The following is a 12,068-nucleotide window of genomic DNA, read 5'->3' on the forward strand; positions in this document are numbered from 1 at the left end:
TGCACATCCAGAGCCTGTGCTCCACAACGAGAGAGGCCACAGCAGTGAGAGGCCCGCGTACCGCAAAAAATAAATAAATAAATGCTTGATGATAAGATCTCACTTCCCCTCACAGTAAGCCAAAAAAGGCAAAAGAGGGCTTTTAGTAGACAATGATTGAGGGCCACAATTTGTGATGGACAGAGCCTTAATGGACCAAGAAGGGTGACTCCTCAGCATAGCCACATGCCATGCCTAGAATAACGACTCTGTGATAGGTGGCAGGGTCTTATTTTGCTACGTCAGCACAGAAATTCCAATGTAGAGAATGTCACATTTTCTGGAGATCGGGCTACTATCTGGTGCCCACATTTTTGATCTGACTTTGGCTCGTGCTATGTAATCAAATGTATACAAGCATCCACTGAAAGACACTCCAAGCTCATCATGCTATACTTACATTTTCTAGTTGATACTAAGGATTATCCTGGCACATTTAGTAATTTCCTGAATCTCAAGGAAAATAAAAATGTCCGTTTTGCAAAGTGGGATGAAGTTATCAAAAGGCAAACGAGGGCTTCCCTGGTGGCGCAGTGGTTGAGAGTCCGCCTGCCGATGCAGGGCACACGGGTTCGTGCTCCGGTCCGGGAAGATCCCACATGCCGCAGAGCGGCTGGGCTCGTGAGCCATGGCCGCTGAGCCTGCATGTCCGGAGCCTGTGCTCCGCAACGGGAGAGGCCACAACAGTGAGAGGCCCATGTACCACACACACACACACACACACACACACAAAAAGGCAAACGAAATTGTAGCAGAAACACATTATAGTCTAATTCCTAAAACACATATAGTCTAATCTTTTCCCAGGAATCCATAAACACCAACCCACCTGTAACAAAATTCTAGGTAGAACTCTAACTGAACCCTGTTCCCAGGGGGGTGAAAACAGCAACAACAACAACAAAGTGAAGTTGTCTCTGCTTTGGGCTGCCATCAGTGTACACAGCCATGGGTGTAGGCTAAGTAACAGTAGGTAACCATATTGGTCAGTTTTCACTAGGTTAAACTGCAGCTGCAAACACAAATCTCAGTGGTTCATGACAACAAAGGTTTATTCCTCACACACATACACAGGAGCAGTATGCAGCTCTGCCCAAACTTAAGGAGCTGCCCCTATCCCTATGGGGGATGGGCTATTCTCAAGCAGAAGGAAAAGAGAAAAATGACCAAAGTATCACAATGGCTCTCAAAACTTCTGCTTGGCCATGCAGTACATCAACTTCTGCTCAGATTCCATTGACCAAAGCAAGTCCAAGGCTAAGCCCACTCTCAGCGGGACAGGGAAGTATGGTCCACCCACGGGGAGGCACTGAAAGTCACCTGACAGTGGGCAGAGGTGACAGAAAGGGGGGCAAATAACTGAGAACCACAGTACACTCTGCCATGAGTATCATCACAGTTAATATTCCTTATTTAAGGAAACAGTGCTCACGCTCTAATTGACTTTGTTGCCTCTGCGACTAACAGCCAAAGAGATGGAAGTAGTTTTATCATTTTCCCCATTGTCTTCACCTTGGCTAGACACACACGGCTCTACCTCTGTTCCTCTGGTCAACTGCCTCACTCACCATGCAGGGAAAGGGTTCCATTCCTCACAGCCAGGAACTTGACTCCATACGGAAAGAAGGGGGTAGAGTGGGAACTCCCGTAGAGTTTGATCTGAGCTTTGCCTTGGAAGGGCTTGTCCTCAGATCCAATCCTGAGCTCTCCACCATCAGAAACAAGGATGGAGTGTGCTCTGAGCTCGATGGGTCCTGGGTCCAGGAAAATCAGCTTTCCTCCTAATAGCCAAAGAGAAGACAGTCAGTCTCTGGGAGAATGAGGCTCACTTCCTTTTGACAGTTCCAATGTCGGATGAAATCCTCTTCGTTTATGTACTTCTGCTGAAATTTAGACTCATTTTATCTTGCCTTCTCTTCTAGAAGCACAGCTGAGTGGATCAGACACCCAGAAGCAGAAGCACTATATTACTAATCTAGCTTAGGATAGCTACCACAGTTCACAGCAGCTTTATTTATAGTATTTTTCATGACAATAACTTAATGCCTAGAAATTTAGGACTGGTTAAATAAGAAACGAGAAGGCCACCGTTTTTACCATGTAACAGCAGCTTAGAAAATTAAGTTTAAAAAAACTGGGAAACAGTAAATAGGAATAGAAGAAAATATGCCAAAATTATAAGAATTACAGTAAAAGGAAGTGTAATTAGGAGGCACTATGAAATTTTTAGCACTTTAGCTGACCAACATCCATTATCCTTTTCTTTGGACAATAGACACTGATTTCCACAAGGAACTGTTCTGCTCCATTGAACAGAGTTGAGTGGGACTGTCAAACATGGTGTCTTATCCTACCATCAACTGAGTCACGTACCCAGGCTTCAAAAGGAAACCTGGAGCAAGCAAATCTCCCTCCCCAGGCTTGAGAAAATAGCATGCCTTGGCCCCTTACCCACGTATATTTTCCTTCATAACGGTTAGCATCAGACATACCATATATTTACAAGTTTACTGTCTGCCCTCCCGCCCCCCAGGAATGCATGCTTCATGAGGGCATTTATCTGCCTTGTCCACTTCTACATTCCCAGTGTCTATAACAGTGACTGGGAGAAGGTTGGCACTCAATATATAATTGCTGAGTAAATGAATAAATGGTTATATCCTTTTAGAGTATCTGTTTTAAGTACCTGAATTTCCTTATAGACACACACACACAAACACACACATACTCACTCCCATTTCCTCAGAAAGGATATTGTTATGACATTGAATCAGTAAATCCACACATTGTCTCAATGAGCTAAAGGTAAGCCCAGAATGCGGGGGAGGCAAGTGGCAGAAGTGGCTCAAAAGGCAGATTCCACAGGAAGAAGGGGGGTCATGGTGAGGGCCAGTGAAGAGCAGAGACTCCATCTGCTAAATGTAGTCCTGAATCCAAGGTACCAAATCCTTGAGTTGGATTGTTGTTTTGTACTTAAACACGTGCTGGAGGAATGAGAGGGAGCGAAGAAAAAGGCCAAGACGCTTTTAGTCGTTTCTGTTATCTCCATCTTAGTACAGAGATAGTGACCAATACAGATGGAGGCCACTCCTCCCCTGACCTTCTGTTCTAACATTCTCTTCAGCTTTCCTTGGCTCCTTTATCTTTGATCCTAAAGCCTGAGCCACACACCATCAATAACAGTCACAGAGTGTTTACTTGGATTCAACCTCTTAAAGTGCTCTTGACTTTCAGCCACATTTTAGAACAACACACCCTCATGGGTATCCAGTTTCACCATCTATAAATTGTCCATGGCTAGAACTCTTCCCTCAGAGACCTGTGGTGAGATTTCTTGAAATGATGCTTGTAGATCCCTGGTCCTGGGTCTGGCCTAGTAGACACTTAATGCAGTGGTGTAATAGCCCTACTAGACCACCTCCTTCCAACACCTCACCCTCCGTTGTCCTGACGTCCCTTTTCAAATATGGTGTAGAGGTCACAGTCTGAGGTAATCGACCCAAGAAGCAACTCTCCTTTGGTGACCTAGAGGCTTGATGCTTGAGTGGCACCACACTGCTTACCAGATTTCCAAAGGGCCTGCTGGCAATTCTGACCTTAATTTTCCCTTCCATTGTCATCATGATGACAAGAATAATCATTAGAAATGCAATCATATCACACATCCTGCTGTGAACAAGAGGGAAGAAATGTGACCTGTGGTACAGGCCACCTTCTTGAGTTCACTAGAACTTTTTCACTCACAGCCATGTGTCATTAATGTCTCAACTAATTATCTTCAACTGGTGAACCATGGGTTGGGCAATGGGTCCCAGCATTATGAACAGTCAGGAAATCTGAATCTGAACCGAGATGAACCAGTGATGGAGACAGGATATTGGATCAGGTTCCTGTCCCCTCTGTCACTGACCTCTGAATGACCCTCAGTAAGTCTCACAAAATTGCTGGGCCTCGGACTACTCAGTTTCCAAATCTGTCCCACTCACTGCTGAGGGATGGTCTGTTTGCCCCTTGGCTACGTGCAGAACAGAATTGTTCGTTTGCTGAGGCTCCTTCCAGCTCTAGAACATTTGGCATCTGCATCTGCAAAGATGCAGTCGAGTGTGCATTTGACACTGATGGAGACAGGGACCTCATGTTCTCTCGCCACCACCTACCCTGCAGGGAACTTTGAATACTACTTGAGGAAGGGATTACCTGCACAGTCAGGAATTCAAACGAGATTATGGGGAAAGCAAGGGAGCTGACATGTATTAAGCACCTACCATATGCCAGTACCTTTAGCTATGTTGTTTGAAATGACCTTCCAAACAAGCCCAGGAGGTCGATGTCACGCTCTGTATTTCAGAGCAGACAGTGAGCTGAGGTAGGCAAAGCGAGCATTAGAACCAGACCACCTGACAGAGGTACTCACGCTCTCTCCACCTTGCAAACCCTCCCAAGTAGCTTTTTCATTAATTAGGAAATTAACTTCCATTAAGTATTTCATTAATTTCATTATTTATCATAGTTACTTTTAAGGAAAAACACATGTTAACCTAAGTAACTTTGCCTATGGCTTGTTTATATGTGGTTTATTTTAATTTTGTTAATGTAGATATACCTCGCCTCATTCCAAAAAGGATTTGAGGCAGACTACAAGGATTAGTGGGTACATTTATAACCTGGGTGTTGTCCCTTATACCATCAAGCAAAATATTAAACACACTGAAGCAAACTGGTAGAAATTTGAAAATGTCATTTACTGACAGGAACTAATTATGACGCTAATGAAGGGAGAAAAGCTCATCCCCAAAACATGAATGACTTGTGTTGTCAAGAGTACTATAAATAGGACTAATTAATTAATGCAATAATCACTCTTCCCTGCTAAAAAGTCTTTCTTCCTTACTTTATCAGTGGCAGGTACGTATAAGAAATCTAGGTAGGGCTTCCCTGGTGGCGCAGTGGTTGAGAGTCCGCCTGCCAATGCAGGGCACACGGGTTCGTGCCCCGGTCGGGGAAGATCCCACATGCCACGGAGCGGCTGGGCCCGTGAGCCATGGCCACTGAGCCTGCGCATCCGGAGCCTGTGCTCCGCAACGGGAGAGGCCACAACAGTGAGAGGCACACATACCAAAAAAAAAAAAAGAAATCTAGGTAAATAAAGGAAGAGAGTTTGATGCGGAATTCAACTAATTTTGGTTGATACGTGATAACCAAGGCGAAAAGTTTCTTGGTGTGAAAGAACGGAAAGTTTATATTTAATCTGTCTCTGTGCCAAGGCCCCAAGTGTTTTCATCCTCACACTTTATTAGCTTAAGTCAAATATACAGCATGCTGCTTTAAAGGATAGTTATTTGAGTATGGGAGGGCAGTGGGAGGACTTTATTTCTCCACTTTATGGAGCTCAACCCCATTTCTGAAAGCTGAAATAAAGAGCAGGGTTGAAATCAGCCTTTGGCTGTGACCCTTACATTGCTTGTTATGATTGTTAATGAAAGCTGAGTATGTCCCACGAGTGACCTTGGGTAAGTTTATAAAAATCAATCAACCATCATTATTGTTACTTCCCCTCCAAAATAAATAAACGAACACAACTTTTTACATGTAATCACTTCTTCCCATTAAACATCTCTTTTATTTCTTTTAAAGGGAAGTAAAAGAGACTTTTAGCAGCTAGCTAATGTTTGCAAAGTACATCAAAACCTGCTTTGGGCTAACCGTACAATTAGCCATCCTCTGTAATAACCGCAAAATGATTCTGTTGTACGTGTGTGTGTGTTTTAAAGAAAACCAAATACACAGTTCTAGCTATTTTCCCCCTTACAGAAAACATTTAGAGTATAAGTATTTTACCTTACAACTATACTCCTCAAAAGAACTGGGTATACCTTCTATCCCAGTTTTTTCCCTCTAGTCTCTTTGGAACCCTCCGCAGCTGTGCCTTTTCCTGGCCACCCCACCCAAACTGGTCCTGTTGAGGTCACAAATGACAGCCACATTGCTGAATCCAAGGCGGGATGCTCAGTGCTCACCTTTCCTGAGCAGCCAGCAGCATCTAACATACTTGTTCACTCCTTTCTTGATACTCCTTCCCCTCGCCCACCGAGCCCTGCGCCCTCCCGGATGCCCTCCCACCTCCTGAGCCTTCCCTCCTGACCTCCTCTCCCTGATTCTTCCTGCTTGTCCCAACCACTGACACTTGGAATGTCACAAGACTCAGTCCCTTGATGACTTTTTTTCTCACCTTGTCTTAAGGTTTTAAACCCCATCATATGCTCATCGCTGATAACTCCCAGATTTACATCCCTAAGGCCCACCTCCGCCCTCAGCTCAAGGCTCATCGCCCCAACTGCTACTTGACACCTCCGCCTGGATGTCTCAAAGGTTTCTCAACTTAGCACGTCCAAAAGGTGAGCTCCTCGTCTTGCCCCACAGTCCTTCCCTTTTCCATAAATGGCAACTCCATCCCCCCTTTCCTCAGTTTGAAAGTCCTTTGCTTTGTTTGAAAGAGTCAGCGTTCGCTCTCTCTCACACCACAACCAAAGCTCCAGGGAATTTTGTGCATTCTTCCTTCAAAATATCCCTGTGATCCAACCCCTTCTCACCACCTCCGGTCCTGTCACTGGGGTCTAAGTCACCCTCATCTCATCCCCAGGTAACTCCAAAAGCCTCTTAACTCAGCTCGTTTCTTCTGCCCCTGCCCCCACCCCAGGGTCTACTCTTAAAACAACAGTCGCTGAGGGGCTTCCCTGGTGGTGCAGTGGTTGAGAGTCCGCCTGCCAATGCAGGGGACGTGGGTTCGTGCCCCGGTCCGGGAGGATCCCACGTGCCGCGGAGCAGCTAGGCCCGTGAGCCATGGCCTGAGCCTGCGCATCCGGAGCCTGTGCTCCGCAACGGGAGAGGCCACAACGGGGAGAGGCCCGCGTACTGCAATAAAAAAAAAAAAACAGTCGCTGTGATCTTTTTTAATGTAAACTTTATCACATCACCTCTCTGCTGGAAATTCTCCAACGGTTCCCACCATACACAGAGTCAAAGCCCACCAAACCCTGCATGGCTGGCCCTTTCTGGCCCCCTCTCTCTCTACTCTCCCCGGCTCACAATCCTCTGCCACCACAACCCTCTGGGTCCCCTGACTCACAGTCTTTGCCCTCACTGTGTGCAAATCCCCCCAACCACCACCAAACCACAACCCAGCTCCCTGTCCACCTTCCCTGCTGCATTTTTCTCCATGTTGCTCAGAAAATCTAACAAAAAATACAACTTGCTGACTTGATTGCTTTCCTTATAGAAATAAACTCCATGAGAGCAAGAATTGTGGTCTATTTCATTCAGAGCTGCAGCCCCTGTGCCTAGAACAGTGCCAGGCATACAGGGAGCTGGGAAAGTGGTCACTAAATACGTGTGGAATAAATAGAAGTTGAAGTTACAGAAGTGAATGAAGTCTCCTTAGGCGGACACATAGAGTGAGAACAGAAGAGAGACAAGACTGTCAAATAGTATTTAAAGACTAGACTCAGGAGAGGAAGTAGAAAGATTTTTGCCTGTGAGTCAAAGAAACAGGTGAATTAGGAGAAGAATCAGAAGATTGGGGTGGGTTCCTGGAAGAGCTTTAAGAACTGGGGAAAGTGGTAGATGATGATGGCAAATCCTTTGTGTCATTTTGAGGAGGATCTGGGGGAAAAGGGTGCAGAGCAAGAGTGTACTTGGTTAGGACGTACATGCCAGGTGATGAAATGAACTCCGGGGGGAGTGAGTCCCATTTTAAGCAGATGGAAAGCCAGAGATGAACGAAGGCAAGATGCAGGGAGAGATCTGATGACCCCCAATTCATTAGATCAATCTGCATCACCAAACTAGATCCTTCCTTTATTCAAAGCTTGAACTACCTAAATTTTCAGATGTAAGTTATCCAATTTACTTATCTATGTGGCTGAGCCTCCATTCAGCTTTTTGTGTCAACTCTGAATAATTCCTTAAAAAGTTCAGCATCCTGTATGTTGTTACCTTTCCAGTAATTCCCCAGGGGGAGCCTGTGGAATTCCCTTTCCCTGGAGAATAAGAGATGATCATCCATTCAGGATGCACGGGTCCTGCTCTGCCTGGATAAGGAGGGCAGACTCAGTGACTGGGCAGAGTTGGGGCACCATGCTGCACCCTACTGTACCCTACAGCACCGTGTTGCTGTGGAGGTGGGTGTCAGGAGAAGGTGAGGAAGAGGAGAAGGCTAGCATTCAGGGTAGGCAGCCACAGCCTGAAGCCTGCGTTCTGATGGGGATGCACAGAGCTTCCTTTGTTGGTCAGATCTGGATTAGGCTTTTGCCTGATCCACTGGAGCAGAGCCTGGAAGCCTTCGAGGTGGGCTTGTCCCCGGCCAGAGAGGCAGAAAATCAATTTGGCTGGCAAATGAGATCCCCCAAGAGCTCAGTGCACACTCCATAATCTTATCCACTAGCAGCTCAGGAAATAAATGCCTGGGCCCTCACATATTCATGGGGGAGGTGAGGCATAAATCAGGCTTTAAGTATTGGGGGCAAAGGCAATGTACTTTCTGGCTGGCTACTAATTAATCAAGCACAGAACACCTCAGCCTAGCAACCTAGGAGTGAGCCACACACACATAGGCTATTGCCGCTTTTCTCAACTCTATTTTCATTTCAGTTAAAACAGATATCAAATGAAATTCTCTCCTTTAGCCGATGCTGCTTATGCATCCCCCTGTTCTTCCTTTAATTAAAAAACATGCTTATTGCAATACTTGCCAGAATCATTTTAACGGTATTTTAATTGTAAAGTCTCTGCCTGATTAAAAAAAGAAAATATGAACCAGAAAGTGTTTGCAAAAATGTTCTCAGGATGCAAGAAAACAATCACACACCGCCCCGAATGGATGCCACATACTAATTCCTTAATTAGCCTGGCACCGCTAGTCAAGTGGGCAATGTGGAGGAGAAAACATATCGGAAATAAAATCATTGACTCAGAGCCATGAACAAGAGGGAGGAATCATTTTCATCAGCTCGAATTTCCCTTGTAGGAGAGACAAGTGCATCTAACTAAAAATACCACGCTCAGGAGAGGCCCAGTCAATGTGGCCAGACAGATTTTTTTCCACTGTTCTTTGGGAAAAGAGTAGCTTGGCCAAAGACACATATTAATCAAACTATCAAAAATTAAATACAAAAAAAACATATTAAAAGCAGCAAGGGAAAAACAACAAATAACACACAAGGGAATCCCCATAAGGTTAACAGCTGATCTTTCAGCAGAAACTTCACAAGACAGAATAGAGTGGCAGGACATATTTAAAGTGATGAAGGAGAAAAACCTACAACCAAGATTACTCTACCCAGCAAGGATCTCATACAAATTTGATGGAGAAATTAAAACATTTACAGACAAGCAAAAGCTGAGAGAGTTCAGCACCACCGAACCAACTTTACAACAAATGCTAAAGGAACTTCTCTAAGCAGGAAACACAACAGAAGGAAAAGACCTACAATAACAAACCCAAAACAATTAAGAAAATGGGAATAGGAACATACATATCGATAATTACCTTAACTGTAAATGGATTAAATGCTCCCACCAAAAGACACAGACTGGCTGAATGTATACAAAAACAAGACCCGAATATATGCTGTCTACAAGAGACCCACTTCAGACCTAGGGACACATGCAGACTGAAAGTGAGGGGATGGATTAAGATATTCCATGCAAATGGAACTCAGAAGAAAGCTGGAGTAGCAATTCTCATATCAGACAAAATAGACTTTAAAATAAACACTATTACAAGAGACAAAGAAAGACACTACACAATGATCAAGGGATCAATCCAAGAAGAAGATATAACAATTGTAAATATCTATGCACGCAACATAGGAGTACCAATACATAAGGCAAAGACTAACAGCCATAAAAGGGGAAATTGACAGGAACACAATCCTGGTAGGGGCCTTTAACACCCCACTTTCACCAATGGACAGATCATCCAAAATGAAAATAAATAAGGAAACACAAGCTTTAAATGATACATTAAACAAGATAGACTTAATTGATATTTATAGGACATTCCAGCCAAAAACAACAGAATACACATTTTTCTCAAGTGCTCATGGAACATTCTCCAGGATAGATCATATCTTGGGTCACAAATCTAGCCTTCATAAATTTAAGAAAATTGAAATCTTATCAAGTATCTTTTCCGACCACAACGCTATGAGACTAGATATCAATTACAGGAAAAGATCTGTAAAAAATACAAACGCATGGAGGCTAAACAATACACTACTTAATAACGAAGTGATCACTGGAGAAATCAAAGAGAAAATCAAAAAATACTAGAAACAGGGCTTCCCTGGTGGCGCAGTGGTTGAGAATCCGCCTGCCAATGCAGGGGACACGGGTTCGAGCCCTGGTCTGGGAAGATCCCACATGCCGTGGAGCAACTAGGCCCGTGAGCCACAACTACTGAGCCTGCGCGTTTGGAGCCTGTGCTCCGCAACAAGAGAGGCCGCGATGGTGAGAGGCCCGCACACCGCGATGAAGAGTGGACCCCGCTTGCCACAACTAGAGAAAGCCCTCGCACAGAAACGAAGACCCAACACAGCCATAAATAAATAAATAAATAATTAATTTAAAAAAAAATATATACTAGAAACAAATGACAATGGAGAATGACAACCCAAAACCTATGGGATACAGCAAAAGCAGTTCTAAGAGGGAAGTTTATAGCAATACAATCCCACCTTAAGAAACAGGAAGCATCTCAAATAAACAACCTAACCTTGCACCTAAAGCAATTAGAGAAAGAAGAACAAAAAAATCCCAAAGTTAGCAGAAGGAAAGAAATAAAGATCAGATCAGAAATAAATGAAAAAGAAATGAGGGAAACGATAGCAAAGATCAATAAAACTAAAAGCTGGTTCTTTGAGAAGATAAACAAAATTCATAAACCATTAGCCAGACTCATCAAGAAAAAAAGAGAGAAGACTCAAATCAGTAGAATTAGAAATGAAAAAGGAGAAGTAACAAGTGACACTGCAGAAATACAAAGGATCGTGAGAGATTACTACAAGCAACTCTATGCCAATAAAATGGACAACCTGGAAGAAATGGACAAATTCTTAGAAATACACAACCTGCCAAGACTGAATCAGGAAGAAATAGAAAATATAAACAGACCAATCACAAGCACTGAAATTGAAACTGTGATTAAAAATCTTCCAACAAACAAAAGCCCAGGACCAGATGGCTTCACAGGCGAATTCTATCAAACATTTAGAGAAGAGCTAACACCTATCCTTCTCAAACTCTTCCAAAATATAGCAGAGGGAGGAACACTCCCAAACTCATTCTACGAGGCCACCATCATCCTGATACCAAAACCACACAAAGATGTCACAAAAAAAGAAAACTAGAGGCCAATATCACTGATAAACATAGATGCAAAAATCCTCAACAAAATACTAGCAAACAGACTCCAACAGCACATTAAAAGGATCATACACCATGATCAAGTGGGGTTTATTCCAGGAATGCAAGGATTCTTCAATATACACAAATCAATCAACGTGATACACCATATTAACAAATTGAAGGAGAAAAACCATATGATCATCTCAATAGATGCAGAGAAAGCTTTCGACAAAATTCAACACCAATTTATGAAAAAACCCTGCAGAAAGTAGTCACAGAGGGAACTTTCCTCAACATAATAAAGGCCATATATGACAAACCCACAGCCAACATCATCCTCAATGGTGAAAAACTGAAACCATTTCCACTAAGATCAGGAACAAGACAAGGTTGCCCACCCTCACCACTCTTATTCAACATAGTTTTGGAAGTTTTAGCCACAGCAATCAGAGAAGAAAAGGTAATAAAAGGAATCCAAATCAGAAAAGAAGAAGTAAAGCTGTCACTGTTTGCAGATGACATCATACTATACATAGAGAATCCTAAAGATGTTACCAGAAAACTACAGAGCTAATCAATGAATTTGGTAAAGTAGCAGGATACAACATTAATGCACAGAAATCTCT

At 43.6% G+C, this 12,068-nt stretch overlaps 1 protein-coding gene across 1 annotated transcript in view; it reads right to left on the bottom strand.

Annotated features, from left to right (window-relative positions):
• PKHD1 (PKHD1 ciliary IPT domain containing fibrocystin/polyductin) overlaps positions 1–12,068 on the bottom strand; it is a gene marked incomplete at its 3' end in the record, with an annotated part of 426,508 nt that overhangs the window by 266,985 nt on the left and 147,455 nt on the right. The window contains exon 37 of the mRNA XM_081247000.1: positions 1,608–1,820. Coding sequence (XP_081103126.1) covers positions 1,608–1,820 — 213 coding nt within the window. The remainder of the gene's footprint in view (positions 1–1,607; positions 1,821–12,068) is intronic.

This window comes from Mesoplodon bidens (genome assembly GCF_964165515.1).
Source record: "Mesoplodon bidens genome assembly, chromosome: 10".
NCBI lineage: Eukaryota > Metazoa > Chordata > Mammalia > Artiodactyla > Ziphiidae > Mesoplodon > Mesoplodon bidens.